The sequence below is a fragment of the Mirounga angustirostris genome, unplaced genomic scaffold (genome assembly GCF_029215605.1).
Source record: "Mirounga angustirostris isolate CCGP_5_RB_7025 unplaced genomic scaffold, mMirAng1.0.hap1 SCAF_12, whole genome shotgun sequence".
NCBI classification, from domain to species: Eukaryota; Metazoa; Chordata; class Mammalia; order Carnivora; family Phocidae; genus Mirounga; species Mirounga angustirostris.
The window spans coordinates 23,137,196-23,165,191 of NW_026991720.1; the positions used below are offsets into that span (position 1 = coordinate 23,137,196).

At 47.5% G+C, this 27,996-nt stretch overlaps 2 protein-coding genes across 6 annotated transcripts in view; one reads left to right on the forward strand and one right to left on the reverse strand.

Moving 5' to 3' along the window:
- The window catches only part of TNPO3 (transportin 3), a 78,389-nt gene extending 62,887 nt beyond the window's left edge, over nucleotides 1–15,502 (forward strand). For both annotated transcript variants that reach the window (XM_045864299.3, XM_045864298.3), the window contains 5 exons: nucleotides 133–289; nucleotides 1,824–1,991; nucleotides 6,366–6,478; nucleotides 13,088–13,179; nucleotides 15,186–15,502. In XM_045864299.3, coding sequence (XP_045720255.1) covers nucleotides 133–289; nucleotides 1,824–1,991; nucleotides 6,366–6,478; nucleotides 13,088–13,148 — 499 coding nt within the window. In that variant the 3' untranslated portion in view covers nucleotides 13,149–13,179; nucleotides 15,186–15,502. The remainder of the gene's footprint in view (nucleotides 1–132; nucleotides 290–1,823; nucleotides 1,992–6,365; nucleotides 6,479–13,087; nucleotides 13,180–15,185) is intronic.
- On the reverse strand, nucleotides 15,452–27,930 carry IRF5 (interferon regulatory factor 5). 4 transcript variants are annotated; one of them, XM_064574972.1, is made up of 10 exons: nucleotides 27,459–27,930; nucleotides 25,310–25,439; nucleotides 22,993–23,198; nucleotides 20,818–21,007; nucleotides 20,274–20,383; nucleotides 19,787–19,820; nucleotides 19,332–19,553; nucleotides 18,678–19,070; nucleotides 18,474–18,592; nucleotides 15,452–18,200 (listed from the first exon to the last, which is right to left on the reverse strand). In XM_064574972.1, the coding sequence occupies exons 1-10, from the start codon at nucleotides 27,915–27,917 to the stop codon at nucleotides 17,952–17,954; spliced, it is 2,112 nt and encodes a 703-aa protein (XP_064431042.1). In that variant the 5' UTR covers nucleotides 27,918–27,930; the 3' UTR covers nucleotides 15,452–17,951. The 4 variants fall into 4 exon arrangements, with proteins under 4 accessions (XP_064431042.1, XP_045720257.2, XP_045720256.1 ...); XM_045864301.3 differs by having other exon boundaries at nucleotides 19,332–19,601; nucleotides 27,459–27,928; XM_045864300.2 differs by lacking the exon at nucleotides 25,310–25,439 and having other exon boundaries at nucleotides 19,332–19,601; nucleotides 27,459–27,927.
- Between the last annotated feature and the right edge of the window lie 66 nt (nucleotides 27,931–27,996).

Consider the following 27,996-nt stretch of genomic DNA (forward strand, 5'->3'; position numbering starts at 1 on the left):
AGCCCTCCCTCACCCTCTAACCGCTAGCAACCACTGATTTTTTACTGTCTCCATCCGTAGTTTTGCCTTTTACTCTGGCTGCTTGTAGAGCCTAATCCTGTCATTTATATCTAGCCTGTCTTTCCACACCAGATTTATTCAGCGTAGCCCTGTCACCTTGCTGAGGAGCCAAGTGGTCATCCCTATCTTGCAGTGGGCCATTGCTTCCACTACCCTGGACCACCGGGATGCCAATTGCAGTGTCATGAGGTTCCTACGAGACCTTATCCATACAGGGGTAGCCAATGATGTAAGTATAAACATTGTACCTTGCTACTTTGCAGCTCATCACTTTTTACATGTCTTCCTCATTTCTTAGGGGAAAACCAGATTCTCGTTATTTGATCTATATTGGTAGGTACATACCATTCACTAACCAAAACATTAACTATTAGATTTAAGACAGCCTCTACTAAGTGCTGTAAGGTATATATAACAGTCTAAAAGTATTTCTGCTCCCATGTCATTCAAGGTTTAGTAGAAGAGCTAAACAGGTATGAATATTTAAATAACAATAGGAAGGCAGTATTTGATTGCCAGATGAGTGATAAAAGTCATGATTGCTATGAGATCAGAGGAGGGAAAACTCCTTGGTCAGAAGTGGGTTGGGATTAATTTCTGGAAGAAGAGGGACTTCAGTGGGACCATTGGATATAGGTGGAATTTGGATGGATCAGAGAGGGAAGGATAGTCTTAACTGGGGCATAAATCATAGAGAAAGTCAGGATAGTTGGGCTGGAGTAGTAAAATAGTTCACAAATTTTCAAAGGTAGATTTGGCTAAATATGGATTAGAATTTAAGGTAATAGAGAACAGTGAAGAAATAAGCAACTATGTGAGTGGGCTAATTACTTACGAAGTTTGGTCATAAAAGTAGAAAGAAAAAAGAAAACTAGATGTGAAAAGCAATTTATAAAAAGTTATTTCTGGGGTGCCTGGGTGGCTCAGTTGTTGAGTGTCTGCCTTCGGCTCGGGTCATGATCCCAGGGTCCTGGGATTGAGCCCATGCATCGGGCTCCCTGCTTGGCGGGAGGCTTGCTTCTCCCTCTCCCACTCCCCCTGCTTGTGTTCCCTCTCTCGCTGTCTCTCTCTCTCAGATAAATAAAATCTTTAAAAACAAAAAAAGTTATTTTTTTCAAGATATTAGAAATATATGTATATTCAAGACTATAGAGAGGAAGAAAATAAGGTTTTTTTGATAGAAAAGATTAGGTACCTGATAGAAGTCTTTGTTTATTCAGTTAGTTGTTTTTTTGTTTTGTTTTTTTTAAGATTTTATTTATTTATTTGACAGAGACAGCGAGAGAGGGAAAACAAGCAGGGGGAGGGGGAGAGGGAGAAGCAAGCCTCCCGCCAAGCAGGGAGCCCGATGCGGGGCTCGATCCCAGGACCCTGGGATCATGACCTGAGCCGAAGGCAGACACTTAATGACTGAGCCACCCAGGTGCCCCAATTCAGTTGGTTTTAAAAAAGGAAATAGGAACACTTTAAATTATTTTTCTCTGAAAAATAATTAAAATTGCTACCTGTAACCTTTAGTCATTGTTTCTCTTCTGCTTTCTATTCATGAAAAATCTAAGGGTTAAGGTTAATCTCAGCTGAAATCCATGCCCATTTCCTTGATACTAACTTCTTGATATTTTCTTCCTAAGGACAGAACATTTTATTGGAGTCTGTGAATCTAGCTGTTGTATATTATATATACTTCCTTTTCCAGGAAGGAGGAATTATTAAGCGTGGAGAGTTGAAATTAGAACTCATCTTTTGCTCTTGTTTCCTTATAGCACGAAGAAGACTTTGAATTACGGAAAGAACTGATTGGACAGGTGATGAACCAGCTTGGACAGCAACTTGTAAGCCAACTGCTCCACACGTGCTGCTTTTGTCTCCCTCCCTATACCCTACCAGATGTGGCTGAAGTGCTCTGGGAGATCATGCAGGTTGACAGACCGGTAAGACTGTTTTCAGGAAGAACCCATTCTCACAGTCCTTAAACTTTGGTCCCTGGAGGCAGACTATAACTTTGAAACCAGCTCTGTTGTATATTCCTGGAACCTAATCTAGGCATATTGCTAAGTTTAATTATTCGATGAAGGCGCCTGTAGAAGGCCAGTAAGTCATTATTAGGTTTTTGAAAGCATGTTGGTGTCACTGTCACAGGGTTTGTATTACCTGAAGTGAATACTAAGCATTGAATTCAGCTGTGTGCTGGCCAGTGAGAAATTTGTTCACTTGTGAGAGATGCCCACATATCAGTTACATAGTAGTACAGGTTATTCAAGAAGTGAATTCACTCCAAGCTCCTTAGATAGCACTGTATAAAGGTTTTCCTTGGTAATAAATCTAGCCAGAGCATTTGGGGATACAGAAGCAGAAAATCAGCTCACAATATACACTTGGATTTCTCCTTTGGATTAACTTGCATCTTGTTTCAATTCTTGATCCAGGTCATTTATCACCTGAGCATGGAAGGTTTTTTTAGGCTATCCAGTAATGTCCAAATAATATCAGTACTGGGCCACATGATCACAAATCAGGTTATGTGTACTGCATGAAAGTTTTGAGCATAGTGGTAAAGTATACATAGCCTATACATTATTTTTTAAATAGGATTTATAATTTTTTTTTAAGGTTTTATTTATTTATTTATTTGAGAGAGAGAGAGAGAGAGAGAGAGAGAAACAGCATGAGAGGGGATAGGGTCAGAGGGAGAAGCAGGCTTCCCGCCAAGCAGGGAGCCCGATGTGGGACTCGATCCCAGGACTCCGGGATCATGACCTGAGCCGAAGGCAGTCGCTTAACCAACTGAGCCACCCAGGCGCCCGGATTTATAAATTTTAATAGTAATTAAAAGCAGTTTAGAAAAGTGCACAGTTGGTTCTAGTTAAAGTGAGCTATCTTCCAGAACCACAGAAAAATCCAGATGCACAAGTTTATTGTAACTTTTAAGTCCATATGCATCTTAATGTTATCTCTTGCTTTGTATCATTGATGACAGTTGTTAGCCTCAACTTCAGCAGTTTCACAAAACAGAGTACACTTTTACTGTTAGATTCTAATGTTACTGAGCCAGAAGTTCTGCCTTGGATTTGTGTGTTCATCTCCAAAATTCAGTGATTGGTTTATATTGTCTTAGTGAGCATCTGCTTTACTTGATCTTTTGCTAAAGTGAAAGGTGGTCACGTGTAAGGCAGATGCTTGATAAACTTCTAACATTTTCTTTAGGTTTATCTTCCAAAACAGCCACATGAACTTTTTTTTTTTTTTTTTAAAGATTTTATTTATTTGAGAGAGAATGAAAGAGAGAGAGCACAAGAGCAGGGAGTGGGAGAGGGAGAAGCAGACTCCCTGCTGAGCAGGGAGCCCGATGCGGGACTCGATTCTGGGACTCCAGGATCATGACCTGAGCCGAAGGCAGTCGCTTAACCAACTGAGCCACCCAGGCGCCCCTGAACTTTTTTTTTTTTAAGATTTATTTATTTGAGAGAGAGAGGGGACGAATAGGAGGGGCAGAGGGAGAGGGAGAGAGACTCTCAAGCAGACTCCGAGCTGAGTGCAGAGCCCAACACTGGGCTCAATCTCAGGACCTGAGCCTAACCAAGAGTTGGACGCTTAACCAACTGTGCCACCCAGGCACCCCTAATTCTTCTATAGCAAACTCTTGAGGCTCCTATGTGACTTTGGTTTCATCAGGTAGCTCTGCAGTTCTTCATGTAAGCTCAAGTGCTTCAGGAATGAATAGTATCTACAGGTCCTATTGCTAGTTGTTCAGCATGTTCTTTTTCAATCTAATATGGCTATATTTTTGTGTTTTCATAAAGAAAGTACTCAGTGAACCCCATCAGTGCCAACAGGTTTAATCACAAAAGTCCTTGACATGAGAAATAAAATTTCCATACTGTTAATTTTTACAAACATTCTTGTTTCCCAGGTGTCAGAAAACTTATTATGTAAATTTAACTTTATAAAAACATTCTTGGGGCACCTGGGTGACTTAGTTGGTTAAACAGCTGCCTTTGGCTTAGGTCATGATCTCGGGGTTCTGGGATCGAGCCCTGTGTGGGGCTCCCTGCTCAGCGGGGAGTCTGCTTCTCTCTCTCTCTCTCTCTCTCAAATAAATGGATAAAAAAAAACTTTAAAAAAATAAATAAAAATAAAAACATTCTTAATTTGTAAACATATGCTTAGGTGCCTCTAACAGAGGGAAGAAAATTACAACAGTGAGTTGAGTCAGGAACAGAAACCAGATATCCATGGGCTCATAAGAGTTTATAGATGGATACCCACAGAATGGGTGTCAAGCAATTTAAAGTGATTGTTTTCTATAAACATCAACTTACAACTGAGTTTTTGTAAATGAACTCTTACATAAATACGGGTTGTCTGTACCCTGTAAACTGATTGAAATTCTAAGGTTGTAAGCCCAAAGAAAAATTGCATTCTTGAGCACTTTCTTAATTTTGTAACATTTTCAAAATTCAACACACGGGAGGGATTTTCCAATAGAAGATGGCTTATCAGCTTTGTCATGTGACGTGAATATACGTGAATATATTTAAACCCTTACCTTCTTTGTTGGATACCCATCTGTGGAAAATTTATTCAGTGCTTTCAACCAGATTTCTCAGATTCCTTTATTAGAAGATGATGAGACCCATTGTGTGCTAGCTGATTAGTTTTGCTTTTTAGTTTCTCTTCTTATTCTTGGTTGGGGCTATATTGTAGTTAACTCATAGGCTGTTTTTGGATGCCAAAACTTTTTATCAGTTAAGGGTTCTTCCTGAATCTCTTGCCCCTCCTTGTTGGTCTTAGTAGAGTGTTATCTTCCTTGGGGGCAACATTTAGAGAATTACGCAGGACTTCTTAAGCATTTATAATATAATATTTACTTTTGCTCCAGTATGTTATCATAAATTAACATAATGGGGGAATATATAATGTAAAAAATTTAGTTATAAAAGGTTATTTTATTGCTGAAAACTACGACCAAGGTGTACACCCTACTTAAGAAAGGCATGGAAAATTTAGAGCTAACTCAAAGTTCAACTGAAAATAACCCAGAGGAAGTCTCTAGAATTTGATTTTTAGTTTGAAGAGGAAGGAAGTAAGGGTTTTTTGTGCATATAAAAGGTATAAAGAGACTATGCTCAGATGTAAATAATATTCTTTTACAATATTTTTTTTTAAAGATTTTATTTATTTATTCATAAGAGACAGAGAGGCAGAGGGAAAAGCAGGCTCCCCGCTAAGCAGGGAGCCCGATGCGGGACTCGATCCCAGGACCCTGGGATCATGACCTGAGCCAAAGGCAGGCACTTAATCATCTGAGCCACCCAGACACCCCTACAACATTTTTTTAAAAGATTTATTTATTTGTGAGTGAGAGAGTGTGCACAAGTCGGGGGAGGGGCAGAGGGAGAGAGAGAGAATCCCAAGCACACTCCCTGTTGAGCAGTGGATCCCACAACCCATCAGATCATGACCTGAACTGAAACCAAGAGTGAGACGCTCAACCCACTGAGCCACCCAGGTGCCCCAATAATATTCTAACTAGCAACCAGAGTGAGCAACAAATTTTCTGACCCAAAGAACAGGCAGGTATCACAAAGGAGCTGACTAGATATGACTATTCTACTGAGAGTTGACTTTAAAATTCTTTAGACCCTGGATTCATATTATGTATATATTCTCTGACATGTTTACTTAACTGTACTTTTTTTTTAAGATTATTTATTTGAGAGAGAGAGCGAGAGCAGGAACACAAGCAGAGGGAGTGGGAGAGGGAGAAGCAGTCTTCCCACCGAGCAGGGAGCCCGGTGTGGGGCTCGATCCCAGGACCCTGGGGTCATGACCTGAGCCGAAGGCAGATGCTTAACAACTGAGCCACTCAGGCGCCTCTTACTTAACTATACTTTTTGTCCTTGCTCTTTGTGGTACTGAACTTTTGCTGTAGGTTGCCATTTGATCTTTACACTCAAGAGTTTTCTGGCAGCTGTTTAATTTTTGAAATATTACAGAAGTTTAATGACAAACAGAACAATAGTCTCATCCAAAAGAGACTTCCCTTCTAAGGTAGAGAAGGGCTTTCTGAAATGATGCCTGCTACACCTTTGAAGGGAAGTCTAGGTTTGCCTTTGTAGACTATTCCAAACCCCAGAGGGTTGGAAGGCCTGAAGATAGTAGTGATTTTGTTAATTCCTTTCCTTACTTCCAAGTCGGGAAGAGCTGATGCTGCTAAGAAAAACCTGCAGGTTTTGTTATTACTTGTAGGGTCCAGTTGAGTAAGTCCTGCCTCCTCTTAAAACTCTTACTGTCTCTCTGCACAGACTTTTTGTCGATGGTTAGAGAACTCCTTGAAAGGTTTGCCAAAGGAGACAACTGTGGGAGCGGTCACAGTGACACACAAACAACTTACAGATTTCCACAAACAAGTCACTAGGTGAGTGATGTGAGGTTTTTTTTGGTTTTGTTGTTGTTTTTTTTAATGTGAACAGAAATGGGTATGCAGAAAAAATGTATCTTTGTTTCTTATACCAAATTTACCCAAGAGTATGTTTCTGTTTGCCTTGGTAAATTCACAATTTAGTGTCTGTTCAGCATTAACTTGCACAAATTGACATTAGAAACCAATCTGGGGAAATAGTCAAAGGAAAATAGTCAAAAGAAGGAAAAGGCTAGGGTTTTAATATCATCATGCCGTATAGGTGTGTGCATCAATTTTACTGTACAAATTTATTAACTGGTATAAGATCTTAATGGCTAAGTGGAGGCATTAACTCTTCAAAAGAAAAATGCATTCATTAGCCCACTACCCTTCACAAGATCTGTCTTTATCTTTCTGAAGTCCTCTGTTCTCATCTGTATTCTGGGGTCAGGAATGCAGATGTGAATAGGCGAAGCATTAGTTGTAAAACATAGATGATGTAAATTGCAGTGAATTGGAAAATTTTCACTATGCCTAAAGATACTGAAATTCTAATTTCATGCAGGCCAAACAAAATCTCTCTCTGAGATGTATTAGCCCATGAGCTGCTTGTTTACAGCTTAGTAAAAATGTTAAGTATACATGAGTATTTTTTACTGTGAACCCATAGTAAACACTTTAAGTGTAACTACATATTCTTCCTAATTACTACTTTATAGCCAGAAAGCTATTACTTCATTTCCGTACAGTGCCTCTGTTAGTAGACATTTAGATTATTTTTTAGTATTACGGGTAATATTAAAACCCTAGCCTTTTCCTTCTTTTGACTATTTTCCTTAAAAGGCAATCACTGAATCAAAAGGTTATGAGATTTTGATGGCTTTTGGTAGTATTAATGGTAGCAGTTTGTAACTGTGTGCTACCTTACCCTGATAACGCCTTTTTATATATCTAGAATCTCTAGAATTTTGCCTAAATTTTAGACATTGGCTTATATGCATACAGTAGTGGAATGATTTACAGGTCCAAGAATGAGTGTTGCAGTAAGGTTTGGTAATAGTGAAAAACACTGGAAATATTCTAATTGCTCATTAATAGAGAATGGTTAAATAACAGAATGTAACTAAGTAAAGAGGCACTAAAAAAGAAGGAGCAAGAATATGCATGTCATGCTACAGAAATATATGTAAGTATATTATAAAGGGAAAAAATAACAGTATCATATAACCCAACTTGTACTGACAATTTTTTTAACTTATAATTGTGAAAAAATACACATGGAATTTATTTTAACCATTCTCAAGTATAGTGTTCAATAGCGTTAAGCACATTCACATTGTTTGCAATCAGTTTCCAGAATTTTTTTCATCTTATAAAACCAAAACTATACCCATAAAACAGCAACTCCCCCTTCTCCCATTCTCCATCCCCCAGCAACCATCACTCTTTCTGTTTATGATTTGACTATTCTAGGTACCTATATAAGTGAAATCATATGGTATTTGTCCTTTTGTGACTCAGTGTAATGTTCTCAAGGTTCATCCATGTTGTAGCTTGTGTGTCAGAATTTCCTGCCTTTTTAAGGCTGAATAACATTCCATTTTATGTATCTACCACATTTTATTTATTCATTCATCTATTGGTGGACATTTGGATTGCTTCTACCTGTTGGCTATTGTAAGTAATGCTGCTCTAAACATGGCTGTACAAATATCTCTTCAAGACCCTTGCTTACAGGGTGCCTGGGTGGCTCAGTCAGTTAAGTGTCCCAACTCTTGATATCTACTCCGGTCATGATCTCAGGGTTGTGAAATCGAGCCCCACATTTGGCTCTGTGCTGGGCATGGAGCCTGCTTAAGATTCTCTCTCTTTCTCTGCCCCTCCCCACCTTAAAAAAAAAAAAAAGAAAAGAAAAGAAAGACCCTGCTTTCAATTCATTTGGATTGAAAAGAATTCCCAGCACTGTCCTTTTCCCCCCTGAATGGTCTTGGCACCCTTATTGAAAATCATTTTACCATATATGCGAGGGATTTATCGTGGGGGCCTTCTGTTCTATTCCATTGGTCTCTGTGTCTGTCTTTATGTCAGTACCATACTGTTTTGATTACCATGGCTTTGTAATAATTTGAAATTGGGAAGCGTGAGACACCCAGCTTTGTTCTTTTTCCAAGGTTATTTGGAATATTCAGGGTCTTTTGAGACTCCATATGAATTTTAGGATAGATTTTTCTATTTTCACAAAAAATGTCAGTAGGATTTTTGATAGAGATTGCATTGAATCTATAGATCTCTTTGAGTAGTATTGACATCCTAACAAAATTGAGTCTTCCAGTCCATGAACAGGAGAGGTCTTTGTATTTATTGGTGTCTTTATTTCTTTCAGCAACATTTTGTAGTTTTTTACGTTCTTTTTGATGCTGTTGTAAATGAACCAACTTGCACTTTTTAAAAGTTGTTTTATTATATATGTTATATATATGCATAGCAAATTCCTGGAGAGATAGACAACTAGGACCAGAATGGCAGGGGAGGAAAGACTTTCACTTTTTATTTCATAACTTTCTGTACTGTTTTCATTTTTTTTATGAGCATGTGGTATACATTTATAATTAAAACCAGACCTAGTTTTTAAAAGGGGGAGAGGGGTGCCTGAGTGGCTCAGCTGGTTAAGCTTCTGACTTCAGCTCAGGTCCTGATCTCCAAGTCTCCTCAGGCTTTGTGCTCAGCGGGGAGCCTGCTTGTCCCTCTTCCTCTGCCCCTCCCCCTGTTTGTGTGCATGCCTGCTCTCTCTCTTCTTTCCTGCGCTCGCTCGCTCTCTCAAATAAAAATCTTTAAAAAAATAAAAAGGGAAGAAAATAAATTGTAGGTGGTGGTATAAGAGCTAATCTTCTTTTCTGAGATTTCTTATCTTACTTTCCAAAATGGTTTACTTTCTCACCTCTCGGAGTTTCTCCAAATTTTGCTAATTTGTTAAAATTCCAAGCCTATGAGTGCTGTTATTTTGTAGCTTACTAAAAGTGGCTTAACTTCATGTCCCAGAAGTATTACTGATTTTGGCCATAGATCAAGTGACATGTGACTGCCTTCATGACCTATTTTGTCAGAAGGGAATTTCCCCTCCTCTAGATAGGTATATATTGACTGGGATGGCTTTACAAAATTATTTTATTTCTTTTTACTGTGAATCTTCCCAGTAGAAGTAGTATTCCACCTCTAAGCAGTCTCAGGGAAAAGTAGCTTCTTTCTGCTTCTGTTTTGCTGTATTCCATCTAGTACTGGTCAGTAGAAGGGCAGGATCATTTGGGCTCTAATATCCTTAAAGCAAATGAGAGCCTGGAGAGAACCCTCAAAGAACTAGGCTTAGAGTCAAGGATGTTGGCATGCATCTTGCCACTTACTGAACCTCGGTCTATTCACTGAAAAATAGGCTTAGTACTACCTATCTTATTCATAAGGGGTTCTTAATGAGATATCAAGTAGAAATTTAAAGATTTGATATGTAGTAGGTGATCGGTGAATGTTAACTTTCTCCTTGGAAAAGAACCTGCTGGAATGTCGTTATGTACTTGCAAAGCTAGCTGGAGCATGTCTCCTGCCAGCTGTAAGGCAACCACCCACACATTCTAGAATAAGTCTCCACCAAACCTGTATTCCCTTATCTGGGCTAATCTGTGATAGGAAGAACCATAGAATAAGTCTGAGAAGTCATGGACATTCCCTCATTTAAGGAAAATTGAGTGGCACAGAAAAGGAACCCAAATAATGCAATGCTATAAACAAAAATATCTGTGATCTTTGCCCTGTGATATGGGGAAATAAGGTGCACTACCAGCCTGGCCTACTTGGTCTCTCATTGTGGAATACATTTTGTAGTTCGTCCTATAGTAGGCTGTGACATGGTGGTGGGAAATGAACAGAAGAGGCAATGTCGAGGTACTAGAGAAAAGGTTTGAGACTGCTCACCTCCTTGTAGTAATTCTTTCTCTAGTATGCGTTTTGCTCTTGAACCTTCTGTTCCATGCATGACTCAGTCTCCCTTTTGGTTGTAAGGTCCTATAATTCCTGCCTCAACATGCTGCTTTGTTTGCCATCCTAACAGGGAGGGTAAACTGGTTCAGTTTCATTTCAGCAAGTCCAAGCCTGTTTTTCAAAGGGTACTGGTAATTAATTCCCTAACATTTTTAGTTGGTCAACTTAAAGAAAGCTGAGGTTTTTCATTTGAAATATCATTCTTGCTCTCCAAACACCACTAATTATGACTAGAAGAAATCCTGCCATCATCTCCCGTGTCTCTGTGTTGATGTTTATTCCCTGACTCTTAACACTTACATGAGAATCTCAAGGTCAGAAGATGTTGAATAAAGGAAGCATTGACTCTAGAGTTAGAAGCCAGTATGGGGGTGTCTTGCTCAAGTCGTTAGTTAGAGCTCGGTTACTCTCCATTATCCACGAACATCCGGTGAGAAGGGCTGTATTTCTCAGCACACCGCTAGGATTACAGGTCTTGAGGAACGGTCACCATAAAAGTATTCAGAAGTATGGTGAAAGGATCAGGGTTGTGGGAATAGAAGCCAGAAAATAGAATCTAGAAAAAATAGTGGCCATTTTAAGACTTTTTTTTAAGGTTTTATTTATTTGAGAGGGAGAGATAGCGAGAGATAGAAGCATGAGCAGGGGAGAGAGGAGAAGCAGACTCCCTGCTTAGCAGGGAGCCCGACGCGGGGCTCGATCCCAGGACCCTGGGATCATGACCTGAGCTGAAGGCAGAGACGCCCAACCAACTGAGCCACCCAGGTGCCCCAGTAGTGGCCATTTTAAATAAATGAATGAAATGGGAAATAAATGCCAGAAGGACTGAGGTGGAAAACAGAAAATAGTTGTAGCTTTTTAAGTTTGGTGTTGTTGTTGTTTTTAATCCATTTCTTTGGGCCTAATCAAGGACACATTAAACATTTGACTGAGGCTCTGGACACCAGAGCAGTTGCCGACAGGACTGGGAGCAGAGCTGAGCTGACTCGAGATGCCAGCCTACCCCTCTTTCACCCTGGCTAACACAGTTCTCTGTAGTTGCATTCTGGTTTTGGCACTTTTTCTCCTGTGTCACAAGGGAGGTGAAGGATGGAGTTACCATTTCTCTTCCGGATTAAACCAAGGGTAGAAGAAGGGTAGAGTTTAAAACATGTAAGGCATTAGAGTAGCAAAAGAATCTTAAGCCTGCATTGTTGCCCCACATTTAACTGTTTCTTACTGTTGTAGTTCCTTATGATAACATGCCACATGGTGGCTTCTCTTGGGTAACATATCTTCTTCCTTTGTGACAGTGGGAGCATGAGTGATCTGTACTCGCCAGCCCAACTGCCTCCTCAATAGTATTGATTTGGAAATAGACTGAGGGAGGGAATGGTTGTATTGAAGCATGTTAAATTCACAAATGGCAGAATTTCAGTAAAACCAGAAGACTTTATCATTTTCATTAATTTTGGATGGAGAGAGACTGGAGAAAGTTTCTAGAATATCCTGTTGAGTCAAATCTTGGGGTCTGAATCAAGGTTCTTAATGATGTTTCAGACCTTATAATAGGTGGGGAAATCCAGATGTAGGCACTAAGGAGATAGCTCTCCTTTCACCTTTTCTGTGGAACCACTGTTAGCAGTTCTCTCCCCTGGTGTTTAACCATTACGAGGAGAAAGCTCTTCTAACATTGAATCTTAGGCGGTAGGCTGTGGTCCCTGAGTTTTTCTGAGCCAGAGAGTGGGCCACGGAAGAATGAGCATATTCGAGAGTTCTTCCTTTTCCAGGTACTATTTGTAGCTCAGCTTCATGTTCAGTTACCAGAACCTGTTCTGAAGACTGACACAGAGGAATGAAGGTGGGCATCAACTGGTTTCTCGGTGACAGTTTTGGACAAAGCAGGCCTTTTGAAAAAAAAAAAAGGTCAGGTGAATATTGGGCTATTCAAAGCCCATCTCAGTGCTTGCCTGAGGACCAAGTCCTGCTTCCTCCCCCCTTTCTACATGCCTTAACCCTTTCCTCTATCCTCTCCGTTCTCCTCCCACAGGAGGAAACCCTGAGCAGCCTGTCCAACTAGCTAATTGATGACTGAAAGAGACTTAGTTGCCGGAATGGGCTTTGTAAACAAAATCTGCTTTTAGAAGAGAATGAGAAAACCAGGGTACCTAAGTTAGCTCAGCTCATAGAGTTAAAGTTGTCAGCCTTAGGTGAATATGCTTGCTTTTTTTATTTGGGGGTTCTGGCTTTCTTGTATTTATGTCAGGGACTTCAACCAAGTGTTGAACTGACTTAATCCTCCAAACATTATAAGGTAGGTACAGATGCGGCAACGAAACAGGTTGGTAACTCGCCCAAGAGTGATGGAGCCAAGATTCAAACGTACGCAGTTTTTTTCCACAGCCACTCTTTAGGGATCATACAGCTTATAATTATTCTCACATGCAGTAGTTAATATTTGCCTTGAGTTACAGAAAGATCCGAAGCAGAATCAAGAGACAATGGAGAGAGCTTCAAGCAGAGCTAGGATAGTTCTCAGTGGACCTCAGTGTTGTGGCTGTTTGCAGCATATTAACATCTTTCTCATCGGGGGCCAACCTACCTTTTCTTTTCTAGTGCTGAGGAATGTAAACAAGTTTGCTGGGCCTTGCGAGACTTCACCAGGTTGTTCCGATAGCTCACACTCCTGAACTGTGCCTGTCACCCAGGTGAGTGGTTATAGTTCCTGGCTTTTCCCCTCACTGTCAGGAGTGCTCGGGATGGCATAGGTTTTTGTTTTGTTTTGTTTTAAAGATTTTATTTATTTATTTGAGAGAGAGAATGAGATCGAGCATGAGAGGGGGGAGGGTCAGAGGGAGAAGCAGACTCCCCGCCGAGCAGGGAGCCCGATGCGGGACTCGATCCCGGCACTCCAGGATCATGACCTGAGCTGAAGGCAGTCGCTTAACCAACTGAGCCACCCAGGCGCCCAGGATGGCATAGGTTTAATGCCCATCATGGGACTTGTACTATAGCTAGTTAGGGAAGGACTTAACAGTCCTTAACACTGCTGAACAGTTAAGAAAGGACCCTGGTTTGCTTGGGCCCAGGCAGCCAGGTAATTGCCAGCTGCTTTTGGATACTATCTTCACCCCCATAGGAAAGTTATTATTGTAGGAGATCTCAAAAAAAAATTCCTCCTCTCATCCCCTTACAGACACTTTAGGATGGTAAGAGTGTATGTTAACAAATAAATATTTTTAACCTGGCTACTTTGGTGAAAACAGTACTGACCTAAAGCTGACTGTGATTACATTGACACCATTCTCCTAAAACCAACCTTTTGGATTTAATGAGCAAAGATGCTTATTCTTAACACTTTTACGGTCTGAACACTGAAATGCCAGGTTCTGCCCAGGGTAAGAGGTAGAGGAAAGGAGATAGCATCTTTGTCTAGCTCCTGATCACCAGTTTTTCTCCATGTGCTTCCTGACTCCTGGTTCTGCAGCAAAACAAGAATCTTAGCTAAGGACAGAAAGAACTGGGTAGTAGGATTTGGGTGTCAATTTCTTGACTGAGAGAAGAAAGGCAGTTCTCCTCTTAAGCACCCGCACCCCCCTTTGAGGTCTTAGGCAGTATTTATTGTCCCACGAGACAGTTCTCAATGAATGTGCAGCACGTCTCTGGTGGTTTCTGTCATTTTTTTTTTTTTTTAATTTATTTTTTGACAGAGAGAGACATAGCGAGAGAGGGAACACAAGCAGGGGGAGTGGGAGAGGGAGAAGCAGGCTTCCTGCGGAGCAGGGAGCCCGATGTGGGACTCGATCCCGGGACCCCGGGATCATGACCTGAGCCGAAGGCAGACGCTTAAGGACTGAGCCACCCAGGCGCCCCGGTTTCTGTCATTTAGTGTAGTAGTAGATGAAGGCACTCGGCAGCAGTGCCCCTCACCCACACCAGAAACTATTTCTAAATGTTATTCTTTAGCGAGTAGTGATATCATTTGGGATTCTCAAGTTCTGCGGTGTCGGTAATAGCCAACATTGGTACACATAGGCTTATCTGGGGACAGCTGTGGATGCTCGTGGCTGACATTTATGGAGCCCTTACTGTGGGTCAGGTACTGTTCCAAGTGCTTTGTGTGTATTCACTCAGATAATCCCAAGGTGGTTCTCTAGGTTAGTCACCGTTATTATTTCCATTGGACAGGGGAATAGAGGTTCCAAGATGTTAAACGATTTGCTTGATGTCACAGTCAGGAATTGATAGATACGCTGGTGCCAGAGCCTTTACTTCTAACCACTCTGCTTCCTACATTCACACAGTACCCTTTTCATACAGACTAAATCAGTGGTTTTTAAACTTCTGTTAGTAGGCAAAGTCTTCCTTCAGAATAAACTCTTGCATGAAACCCCAGTATTTAAATGGACTAAAGTAGAGATTTTCTGGTTGGTTTGAGGTGGGCAGCCTGGACCTGCTGGCTCACTCTTTACCCCCCGACAAAGCATCCCTAGCTTCCACAGCACACTCAGAAAAGGACTGCAGGCAGTATCCATTACAGCAGTCGCTCTCTTGAAATCACAAGTAAAGACTCCAACTTCTTTTTTTTTTTGCTGAGTTCTTATGGCAGAGGCCAGAATGAGGTACCTGAGCAAATACGAAAACTTCTACCTTGACTTTAGAAGAAGCTTATTATCTCCTGAACCATTATTGACGGTCTTCTCTCTCCTGTCAGGAATGTCTTTTTTAATTAGAAGACAGGAAGAAAACAAAAACCAGACTGTGTCCCACAATCAGAAACCTCCATTGTGGCAGAGGGGCCTTCACCGCCACCACGGCGTCCCGCCAGACAGGGAGAGACTCCAGCCTTCAGAGGCCGTCCTGAGGAGTTCCTGTTTGGGGGTGTGAGGGAAAATCAGCGCGGTTTAAAAAAAAGATGGCTGCGGCCTGTCCGGCGTGGTGGGAGGGGAGCTGGTTTCCTGGTGAACTTGTTTCAAAGGAAAAATAATTTTAAAGAAATAAAAAAGGAAAAAAAGGAAAACTAAACTGAAACCAGAACTGAAACGTTCACTTGGTAGCAGTGACACGCACGCACACATGTACCTATACACACATGCTAACATGCGTGTGCACACAGAATAAAAGTACAAACTTTTGTGAAACAAACCATTTACTTAGGGAAAATGGGAATTCAGATGACATCGCTGCAATTGGAAGAAAAGGGTCAGGATCATCTCTTAAGGTTTTCTATTATTTTTTCCTCTTTCTCTCTCCCACCCTCCCTTTCCCTTTCCCTTCCTCTTTTAAAGAAAATGAGTAGAAATTTCTCCCACTCTCCCCAGCGTTTCTTCCCACCTCTAGAGTTGTTCCGACAAGGAGGAGCCTGTTGGTTTTATATCATGGTCACATCAGTGATACCAGGACCTGCCAGGGCCAAAATTCATGTATATTCCCAGCCCTGACCCTATCCAGTCTCTAAATCCATTTCCAATCCATATTGGGTTGTCATCGGCCTTGGAGAGAATAGCCAAAATTAGGGTGAGTGGGATATAAATGTATATTCTAAGTTTTAGGGTTTTTTTTTTTTTAATTTTTGTGTTTTTTAGTTAATTTTTCACCCACAGACATGAGAGAGGACAAAAAAAAAAAGGGTGGGAGTATGGGGGAAAGTGTTTACAGGGCTAACTGTATTTTACTAAAAAAAATGTGGAAATTACTTGACTTTCGTTGGGGGGTGAGGCGGGAGAGGGAAGCCCAAAACAGATCTTAATGTTTTAAAGGAGTTGCGGCCCCGCACAGGTGTTAGATACGAGGGCACTGTTCTGTCTGGTGTTGTAGCCATCTCAAGAACAAATCAACAGCAACAAAAAAAAACAAAAAAAAAAAAAAAAGAAAAAGAAAGAAAAGAAAACAATAAATTTTTAAAATTTAATCAGTGTTTGTTTTTCCTTCCTTCCACTGCCTCAGAGCTCTGAAATGATACAGCTAGACCGCGTGAGGGAGCGGACTTAGCCCTTACCTGGGAGACAGCTGGAGATGGAGTTTAAATGGTGGGCCCTGCCCTTCATGCCACGGACCCTTCATATTTTGGGGGAGTGGCTCCTTCTGCATCTTTTATTTTAGTTCACCCTAAAACTCCTCATGCTGCACTTTATCCTTTCACACAGCCTCGGTGGGAGAGAGAATGGGTCCGTCAGCATGTTGAACAGAAATGTGGTTCGGATATTCTTTCCACAACAGCCACCCAAGTGGACTGATTCCTAGCCCACTGAGTAGTGTTTGGTCTTTGAAAACAACATGCCGTACCACTGACAGAATAAGCTGCCCATACTTCAGTTGTACAGTTGACCAGCTCTGACGTAGGTACACCCATGAAGCCATTAACACGGTCGAGGTGGTGAACGTACCCCTGACTCCCAAAGCTACCTCCTGCCTCTTACCGTCCTCCGGTAGCCACTGATCTGCTTTCTGTCACTGTACATTAGTTTGCATTTTCTTTAGTTTTATATAAATAGGATCACATAGTATGTTAAAGTATTGGTTTTTGAGCTAAGAAGCTTGACTGCGGAGCTCTATATAGTATTTGGAATCCATGAAACAAACCTTCCTGCATAACATCAGTTGTACTCAGAGTTTGACTTGGACAGGATTTTAGACTGCATACATTTAAAGATCCACGCCCTTCCCTCAGCTAGCTTCCTCCTAGAAAGCAAAGCCAGCCAGTTGAGAGCTCATGGAGCCCCACTGACTCATCAGCCTGGAAAGGCAGGCCCTCCTCCTGTTGTGGCCTCAGAGATGAAGGGCAGATGCTAGGGGGAAGAGGGTCAGCTGATACCAGAAATAGGGTCTGATAGAACAGCATGGAAGCAACTGGTACTGGAAAAAGTAAATAGCTGAATCTGTTTTTAATATTTATTAATTGAAAAAGACATAAAATTCCACTTCTACCCCATATTCTTAGACTCTCAAGAAGGAGGTAGCTGCCGGCCTTAAGGATCTGGTATGATACCTAAGTGCCCATCTCAGGGAGAGAGATGTAAGGAAGTGAGGCTCAAAAACTAGGGAACCCCAAAATCAGATCAGGCCCATGCCCTGCTGAGGGAGCATGGCCCACAGCACTTGGCTCTTTTTGCCTGAGGAATTGGGGGCAACCACGAGAGTGGGCCACACTGGGACAATTCCCTCTCAACTAGGCCCCCAGGCTTTGTGGAGTTAACTTCTCTGCTCACTGGGGCTAATGGCTGAGTTCCTCCAGAGTGAGCAGAGGAGAGGCATACACAGCAAGACCGTCCTCAAAGCAAAACGCTTCCAGCTTCCCTCGGGTGCTACAGGAGAAAGCCTGGAACTTGGACCTCTCTTCCCCTCTCCTTGGTGCAGAGCCACTTCCAGGAGACCCAGCTAGAGGGCCCTGCAGCCAGTCAGGTGCCCACTGGGGCCATCATACCTTCACGTGAGCCCACACAGCCACCCGGGAAGCCTGTGTCAGTTGCTGTCTGCAGTCTCACTGTTGCATGCCAGCCGGGTGCATGGGCCAGGCCCCCTGGCCAGTACTGAGGCCTGCCACAGGAGGGGCCTGGGCCACAGGCTGCAGCTGCTGCTGGGACTGCCAGATGTGATGGAGCTCCTTGAACTGCTCCACCATGCGGTCTTTAAGGTCTGGGTTTGAGATCTGTAGCCGGATACTATCAGCTGACCAAGAAAGCTCCCCTGAGAACATCTCCAGCAACAGCCGAGCTGCTACAGGCACCACCTGGGGGAGCAAAGAGGGACGGAGAACCGTGGCAGGACTGTCCAATCCAGTTGTGCCCGAGGCATCCACCAGGAAGAAGGGGCACTAATTTCTACTTCATACAAAGGCTACTTATGTGTGGGCAAGCCTGGGCCTTGATTATCTCTGGTTGCCAAGTCCACCCTGCTCAGAGAGCCCTCAGCCTCCACCCTGGGGCAAGTGCTGAGCCCCAGGGTTCCCCCATTACTCAAGCCAAAGCAGAGCAGGGGTTTGAGAGGTGAGCTGGTGGTATACCTGTACGGTGATGAGCTTCTTCTCTCGGGGTTTGCGGTCAGGCCACTCCTCCCCAAAGCAGAAGAAGATCTCAAATGGCGGTGGGGTGTTAATCTGGCCCTTCTGGAACAGGATGAGCTCTGCAGCAAGATCAAGACCCTTAGAGGCTAGAACCATGACCCTGGACGAGAGAGAGCCAGGAGGAACCTGAGGCGGGTCCCTCACCATTGAGAAAATGCTCCAGGCTGAAGAGCTTGGTTTTGACCTCCCGCTGGATGGGGTTGGGGTGTGAGCCGTGAGCTGAGGCGCAGGGCCCGCTCCAGAACACCTTGCACTGGCACAGGCGGATGGCATACAGATCTTGGCCTTGCAGCTGGAGTATGAGCCCGCGGTCGAGGACATCCAGCAGCTGGTTTGTGTAGAAGCGCTGCTTGTCGCTGGGGATGTCCTCAGGGCTGGGGAAGCGCACTTGCTCCAGGCTCACAGGGCCGAAGAGCTCTACCTGCTCCTGGGTGGCCTCCAGCTGACTGTAGAAGAGCCGGCAGCCCTGTGGGTTGCTGATGGTGAGGGCCTGGGGTGGCCGCCCCCGGTACTGGAACTTGATCTCCAGGTCAGTCACTATGGGGCAGAGGGCAGGCCCGGCCAGTCTGTGAGCCCCACGCCGCCTTGTTCTGCAGCCCACTGACTTGCTCTGTCCCGTCTGCCCAGCAGCCAGGCCATCTCGTTGGCTCTCCCACTTCCTTCCCCCCTCCAACCCCCGCCCCGCCCCGCCTCAGGGAGGGCCTGGCTTGAGCATCTTTGCTCTTCATCCTCCACCCTTCTTGCAAACCAACCCCCCAGCCCTACTTTACCCGGCCCAGCCCTCCTGTGGGTCCTTACGAGGCAGCATGTGGGGGCTGATCAGCAGGTCGGGCAGGAGTTGTTCGCCCGTTGGGGGCAGGCTGGCAGCCAGGGGCCCAGGCTGCAGTCTCGGCAGGACCTCCGGGAGAAGCTCCCCAAAGCCAGCAGGGTTGCCGGGGGTGGGGCCCAGGAGGTTGGGGTCTGGTGCAGGAGGGCCCAGCACCACAGGCGGCTGGAGAGTGGGCGGCCACTTGACATCCTCTTTGGGTAAAGAATAGGGTGCCATGGGGGGGCCAGGTTGCACTGCTTCTACAGAGGGTGGGGGCAGGCAGAGCTTTAATGCTACTTCTGGGAACTTCCCCCCCCCCCCCAGGCCCACCTACTCTCAGCCCTGGGCCTCCCCCCAGCCTCCCTTCAGCCCCCTCCCAGGTACCTAGGGGACCTGCAGCTTCTCCTTATACTAGGCCCCCAGCCACGCCCCCTCCCAGCCCCACCTGTGATGCTCAGGCTTGGTAACATCCTCTGGAGCTGAAGGGAAGACCCAGGCAAAGGAGGAGGGAATAGGCCAGAGAGAGAGAAGGGAGGACAGGTTAATGAACTGATCTGATGCTAAAGAAATAACCCATGACAGGCAATTCCCCGGTGTTCAGCTCGGCAAGGCCAGACCCTGCCTTCGCTCCCAGCTCTGCCCTCCAGGCAGCTCCGTGAACTCTGAGCGCCTTGGTGTCCTCATCTGCCTTCTACAGGAAGTAGTACCTACCCAGCCCCAGCTCCTGTGAGGGTGTGTCACACAATGTGTGGGCATGTTTTGTACCAACAAAGCCCTAAGGAGGTTCAGGGTGGTGACTGCGTTCCTAGCCTCAGAACCTCAAGAAGAAACTCAAGAGAAGAGCTATAAAAAGGGCAGCAGGGCCCTGGAGGAAAGGGACCGCTTAATCCTAAAGCAGAGCAGCCCCGCAGAAAGGCCCTAACAAGACCCACCACGTCAGTGCAGGCAGGTGCTGCCAAGAATGGTCCCGAGCTCACGTTTTCCTCTTCCTCCTCCTCCTCCTCTCCTGCACCAAAAGTGTAGTCCTCACTGGGCTGCGACTCTGCAGAGCAGGGAGAGAGAACAAAGCAAGGGAGTCAGTGGGGCAGGAGAAGGAAGGCCACCAGGACTCCGTGGGGCAGCTCCCGCTGTGGCTTCTTCCCCGCCCAGAGCTGCCCCAGCAGTGAAGTGAAAGGCCACACAGCCACCAGGAATCACTAGGGACCTCCCCGACCCCATGGCACTAAGCTCCTTGGGTCACTAGACCTACACTCCCTGGAGCCAAGAGCCAAGAACAGGGACAAACTGAGGAAGACAGACACGGAGCCTGGTCTGTGCCAAGCCATTCCGGGCCCCACACAGGGTCCATCGCAGGCCACTCCTGGGAACCTGGGGTGTTATGACTTTGAAGCATGTCCCTGACCACTGCACGCTGGAGGGGCCCTGGGCCTTCCTGAACAGCCTCCTAGGTAGCCGCCAGCTGGTCAGGCACGGTACCTGCGGGAGCGGCGCCATTAGAGCAGACCTCGTAGATCTTGTAGGGCTGAGGGGGCATGTCCCGGGGTCCGTCATAGATGAGGCGGAAGTCACGGCTCTTGTTCAGGGCACAGCGCAGGTTGGCCTTCCACTTAGCCGGGTCCGCCTCGTCTACCCCCTCCGTGTACTTTCCTGTCTCCTTGGCCCAGGCCTGAGGCAGGAAGAAAAGATAGGACACCACAGAGAATCTCCACCCTCAGCAAAGCCCCAGCCCCTCCTGGCCCATGGGAGTCACTGCTGAGCGGTGAGAACTTCAGGGACATGCGGAGCCTCACCTGAGTGTCCCTCTGCACGGTGGGAGAGAGGACTCCAGTCCTTCCCAGCCCTCAGGGCTCCAACAAACGAAAGGAAACCTAAGTGCTTTGAAAGGCATTTCATTCACTGCTCCTGCGAGGGTCAATATAGGTACAGTCTCTGAGGAGGACCGTGTCACACGGTGAATAAAGAGCATGGGATCTGGAGTGGGATTGGGTTTGAATCTGGAAATGGCCACCCACCAGCTGGGTGCCAGGGGCATGTCACTCTGCCTCTTTTTGCTGTAATATCCCCATCGTAGTGCCCTCCTCACAGGGTGGTAGTGAAGACTCCAGGGCCCACAGAGCTTCCAGAACTGTGCCTGCACTTCGGATGGGCTCCATACACTTTAGCTGTTGGTATTATTTTTGAGGGTAAGTTGGCTGATAGCAGGATTACAAATATTTCTTCCCTTTAACCTAGCAATTCGACTTCTAGGAATTTATCCTAGGGAGACAGAAGCATCCACACACAATTCTGCACCTACAAGGTTATTCACTGCAGCACTATCTGTAAAAGCAGAAGATCCCAAATAAATGTCCATCAACGGGAACTGGTTAAATTAATGACCAATCCTTAGAATGGAATACTGGACAGCAAGAAAAAAAAAAAAAAGAAGAAGTTTTTGATATCCTGACGTGTTACAATTTTCAAGAAATATGAGGTACAGAAGGGTATGTCTACATCTATCATTTTGTGAAAAGCGGGCGCGGGGGGAAGACAGGTACCTATTTGCGCCTATGCACAAAAATCAGGAAGGATAAACAAGAAACTGACGATAATAATTGCTCTGGGGAGGGGAGGGGTGGCTGGAGACAGAGTGCGGAGGGAGATTCTTGCTGCAAACCATTTTACACTTTTTAAATTTTGAATTTCATTACCTATTCAAAAATAAGAAACAGATTTGAAAAGAACCTTCAAAGGGTAAATATCAACCCACAAAGACTATGGAAAGCATATCCAAATCTTTATTAAAAAAAAATAAGGATTCTGTTTGACCCAGCAATGTTGAACTCCAAGAACTAACCCCAAAGAAAATCACTTGAGATACACAAAGGGTAAGAGTTTAGAGGGGGTACATGGTAACGGGTCTTCAATACTGGAACACTAGAAGCAACGTGAAGTGTCCAAAAGCCGGGTTTGGATAACTAAATTACGAACCCCTCCAGTGGTCACTGAAAGGGACGTGACATTTTTGGCAGAGGAAAGCTGGTTCTGATGTTGGGTGGAAAATGCAGGATGCAAAACAATATACGGTTGATTTCATACAGAAAGCTGAATATATCGTTACCTCCTCGTGTTCCCATCACAGGGGCATTCTGTGGTCTCCTTTTGGAGTATGTGCACACCAAACACGCACACTGCACACGCACTCACAGGTGATGAGAATGTGACAAGAAAAGGGAGGAGGAGGGTCTCCAGGGGGGTCTTTCAGTCTCCACCTTACTCTGGGCAAGAGGTTAAAAAAGGCACAGTGAGGGGCACCTGGGTGGCTCAGTCGTTAAGTGTCTGCCTTCAGCTCAGGTCATGATCCCCGGGTCCTGGGATCGAGCCCCGCATCGGGCTCTCTGCTCTTCGGGAAGCCTGCTTCTCCCTCTCCCGCTCCCCCTGCTTGTGTTCCCTCTCTCACTGTGTCTCTCTCTGTCCAATAAATAAATAAAATCTTTAAAAAAAAAAAAAAAAAGGCACAGTAAGGGGTATGCCCTGCATCCCCTTGGTCCAAGCCTGGGGTCACCTGCAGCCAGGTGGCTGGGAGAGTGGTCAGTTTGAGATGTATGGGGATCCTCTTCTAGGGCAGGGGTGCCCCAGAAGTCCAGGCAGTTACCCCTGTCCGGAGCTTACCTTGAAGATGGTATTGTCTCTGTCCTGGCTGGGGCCGTGCCGCGTGGCATGGCGCCAGGGGATGCAGAAGAATTTCCTTTCCCCATTGACCCACTGCAGCCCTGGGTACTGGCAGCTGTTCACCTGGGCCACCAGCCAGGGCTTTAATCGCACGCGGCGGGGCGGAGGGGGTGCCCTGGGGGCAGGCTGGTTCATGGCCAAGGGGTCTGTGGGAGAAAGAGGGTGTCATCAGAAGATTTGCAGATAGACACTCCCTGCAGCAGGAAGATGGGGGTGGGAGGGACGCAGGGGCCCAAGCCAGGGATATTATGGCTTTCTTTTCCTCCCAGTACTGGGGGCTGGAGTGTCTCTGGTCTGCCCAGATGCTCACAGCCAATTCCCTTTTCCAACCATCAGCCTTCTTGTCTCAGGGTCACTGCATCTGTGCTTTGTGTTTGGGGGTGAGGGGGAGAAGGAGGGGGTTTATAGATAGAGTGGATGCTGTGCGTGCCCCACCCAGACGTGTTGTACCAGGTGGGACATTGACTCCCCAGCTGCTGTGAGGCTGGAACAGCACAAAGATACCGAGCGGCTCACTGCTGCCTCACTCCAGGGTTAGGCAGCCCACAGCCGGGCCATGACTGACATGCACACACAAAACGCCAGGCGCCTTGCTTCAGGTGGAGCAAGCTGGTGGAACGCGTGCTCCAGAGCTCCCTGTGGGGTCAGGCTGGAGGCTGTCTCCAGCCCGTACCACCTCTTTGCTCAGCTTTCTTCCTGCCCAGCCCGCTTCCCTCCCACCCCTTCTGCCCTCCCTCTCCTTGTCCCAGGGACTCCCTCACTATATCACCTTCTAGGAGACCTGGCTGAAGAGCAAGTCACAGCGTGTGAATGAAGAGAGGGTTCCCATACCCGTTCCTCAGAGCTTCCTTCCCTCCTCAGCTTCCCTCAGGGATGAAGCTTCCCCACAACCTGGACATCTTGAGAGAAATCCCATTAGCCCACTCAGTCTACCTCCTGCATCACCAGGACAGTGGCCTTAAGTGGGACTTGAGAAATACCAGCCAACTGATATACCCAAGATGCTAGAAGATTCTGTCCTCCAGCTATTTCTCCCCCACCAGCCTGCTCTCTCCAGGATCCTCCTCTGACTCAGAGTGGGGTGAGACCAGAGGTCAGAGGAAGGCCGCTGGGGCTGTGACACAGGCAAGGGTCCATGGTGGGACAGGCCTGTCAGGTAAGGAGGAATGGCTGAAGGAAATGGGGCATCTGGGTTGGTGGATAGGGACAAGAGCTATCCTTTTTTTTTTTTTTTTTTTAAGATTTTATTTATTTATTTGAGAGAGAGAGAATGAGACACAGAGAGCACGAAAGGGAAGAGGGCAGAGGGAGAAGCAGACGCCCTGCTGAGCAGGGAGCCCGATGCGGGACTCGATCCCGGGACTCCAGGATCATGACCTGAGCCGAAGGCAGTCGCTTAACCAACTGAGCCACCCAGGCGCCCCGACAAGAGCTATCCTTAACATTTGTGGTACCACCGTGTGACAACAGGACTAGGGTTTGAGTCAGCCTCCACAAAGGCAGACTAGACCCAGGTTGAAAAAATTTCTAACAGCTAAAGCCGTGCAACTAATAGGCTAGGCCTGGGAGCAACTGGTTTCTGGGGGTACTCAAGCCTGCCTTAGGTGGGAGACTGGAACAACATGATCTCTCAGGTGTCGACCCTATCATTCCAGGCTTGCTTAGAGCTCAGTTTCCCCAGAAATTCCCTGCCCAGTACTTTTTTGGGCTGGAGGTGCTAAGTGCCGCCTCCATGCTGCTAAGAAGTCCCCATCTGCAGGCCTATCCTCAGAGCAGTGCCCAGCTCTGGGCTAGGACAAGGGAGAGTGGGAGAGCCCCCAGCCCTGTCCCCAGGCCTCATAAGACTGGTGGCTCAGTTCCCCTTTCTGAACCAACCTCCACCCAGCCCCAGGGGAAATGAAAGTGGCCAGACAACTCGGAAATCTGACTCACTGTGAACTTGGGGGAGGGAAGATACACGGAAACATTGACATTTGGGCCCCTACGACCAAATTCTCAATCCCCTACCCTGTAGCTCATTCCGCAATCCCCAAGCCTTGCTGCTGGTCATTATACATTTATTGTGGTTCACAGCATGGGGTAGAGCCTCACCCACCACAGTGGTATTTACAGTTTGCACCTGCACCCTCTGCCCAGAGCCCTTGGTCCTAGAACAGACCGGTGATAGTCATCAGTAGCTGTCAGTTGTGGCTAAGTGAAGGTGGTCAGAGGAAAGCTCTGTCAACCCAGAGCAGAGGCAAGCTACCCTGACGCCCACCCTTCCACGTGGTCAGGCCCACAGCCGAGCAGAGGGTGGTGGAGCTGGGACACCAGGGAGGGCCTCCTTCTCTGCCCAGGGCAAGGAGGAAGTCAGCATGAGTCCTGCCGCCTAGCCTGGCCCAGCAGTCCTGTTCAAGACAAAGAATTTTAAATTACTCATGTCAGTAAGGTACGATCGCTTGGGGCGGTCTAAGGAGCGGGGTATGGAGAGGAGACTCTCATAACAAGTCTGGCCACGGCCAGAGGAGGGTGTCCAGCGGGCCAGAGAAAGGTCTTCAGCCTCAGGTGCACCAGGACCAGGCTCAGTGTGTTTCCCAAGGAGGTTTCCTCCTGCCTAGAGGTGGACTTAGATCTCATTTCAGACTATCCTAATGCCAAGAGTTCTGAATTTCAGTGGGTTTGTGCCCCATCCCTACTTTGCCTCCAGGTAGAAACAGTCACCTATAGTCCCAGGGGACCTCAGAAGCTATAGCACCACCTTGGAAAGCCCATCCCCCATTCCACGCACCTTGCTGTGAGGACTTGATTTTTCAATAGAGGGCAGGCCTGACCAGGTCTGCCTTCTCAGGGGTCTGGAGACTTGGGGTGAGATTTGAGCCCAGGAGAGTGGGGAAAGCCAGAAAAACCATCAGTTTCCATGCTGAGGACCTGAGGAAGCCCTCATGGGTGAATTTTATAAAAGTGAAGCATCTAGAGGGGCAGCTCAGAAACTCTTGCTGAGGTGGGAAAGCCCCACAGTTCACCTCCAGGCCCTACAGTTCCAGGAGCCAACCACCTGAGGAGCCTGGAACACTGTGGGGACCAGGGACCCCTACGGGAGGAAGCTCTGCAGCTCCTTGCCACCTGTGGAGTTTGTCGGATTCACACCGTCTACCACAAACCCCACACTAAGCTCAGGAAGAAGGCAAAGGGTTCCCTGCACCTGGTATGACCCTAATCCCACACCTTTCAAGTGAGTTGACCACATCCTGAGACAAGCTGGGGCTCTCAGGCAGCAGATGCTTCTCTCGGCTTCATTCAGGGGAAGGCCGAGGTGCAGGGGGAAACCCCAAAGTAAGGCCTTTAGGTAAAAAAGAGTTTCCCAGTGCTTCCCTAGACTTGACAGGAGTCTTAGCGCCCCGACCAGATCGTGCAAGGGAGGGCGGGGACCCTACCTCTGGCCCCTGCTGCCCCTCTAGCCTCCTCCATCGGGCCCGCCTGCGTCCCGGCTGGTGCGGGTCACTCATCCTCGCTCTGGGCTCGGGGGGAGCTCGGGCCAGTCCTGCGGAGCCACCTCCAGGGCGCGGGCGCGGGCTCTGCCTCTCCGAGCGCTCCCCCACTGACGGCGCCCCCTGTCTCTTCCCCACCCTTTGTGCCCCTCCCCCGACCGCCCAGAGACCCCTGCGCTTTGGGCGCCGTGGGGCGGGGGGGAAGCACCTTCTACCCGCGTCGCGGCCACAGCCTTCTCACTTTCCCTCTACTTTGAGACTCTTACTTGTTTTGTTTCTAAGTTCGAGGCAAGGACGTAAAGAAACGAGTGCAAGAATTGCTCCCGGGGGTTCTTCTCTGCTAGGGGGGCAGCTCCTCTTGTTGTCGGTCGCGAGTCACAAGACGGCGCCCCTACCCGACACCATCTGCCCACACACTCTGCCCGAATTCCTGCCGTTGGCCTTAAGGTCCTGGGAAGACGATCCCTTTAAGCCTCATTCTCTTAACCGACAGGCTGAGGGGTGCCGGGGGCCGAGGGATGCGGAGCGCGCAGAAAGGCGGAAGACCCTCTAAGACCCAAGCCAGCCCGCCGTCGGGCGCCCGGGCGCTCCCCATCCTTGCGGTGGCTTTGGCGAGACGAAGGGAGAGAAGAGCGGAGCTGGCGCCCCTGGCATTGGTGGCCACTCGGCGCCACTCGGCCGCCCGGGCCTCCGGGCGCCCGCGGGACGGAGGCTGCCGGTGCCGGGCATCCCGCGCTGATCCGGACGTAGGAGAGGCCGCCAGACCGAGGGGCGCGCCCAGCGGGAGGTGCACTCCCCACCCCCACCCCACCGCTGGAGCTCCACTGCCTGGCGGAGCCGGCCGCGACCCCTTCCGCGCTCCCGCCCTGCCCCAGGCCCCCGCCGCCGCCGGCAGGTGCCGGGAGGGCGCGGAGAGGAGCGCGGGCGGCCGGGACCTACCTGTCTACGGTGCGCCCGCGTGGCTGCGCCCGGGAGCACGGGCCGGGCGGCGGGGCTGAGCTGCGCTCTCCCGGAGCTGCGCCTCCCGCCCGCCTGGCACTTCCGCATCGCCCGCCCCCGCCCCTGGGCCGCGGCTGCAGAGCCTGGGAGCGCCCGCAGCGCCCCGCCCTGCCCCTCGGGACCACCCCGCCCCCCCACCCCCCACCCCGCCCTGACCCGGCGACCGAGGGCCCCCGAGCAGTGGGCCCGGCCGGGCCCCCCTGCAGCCCAAGGCCTCCGGGGAGACGTCGGGCAGACTACTGGGCTCCTTCGGCACCCTGGAACGGCAGAGGAGTCATTTGACAACCCCAGACCCCTTCCCCACGATGCCGAAGTGCTCGCCGGAGCCCGGGAACTTCCCCAGCCCGCGCCCTTCGGGAGCTCAGGATCCGGGCAGAAACAGGCGTCAACAGAGTGCATACGAGGGCGCCGTGGGGCCGACTGACAGCTCGTGGGTCCTCGCTCCGCCCGCCCGGGCTCCTTCGGAGGGTCGCTCCAG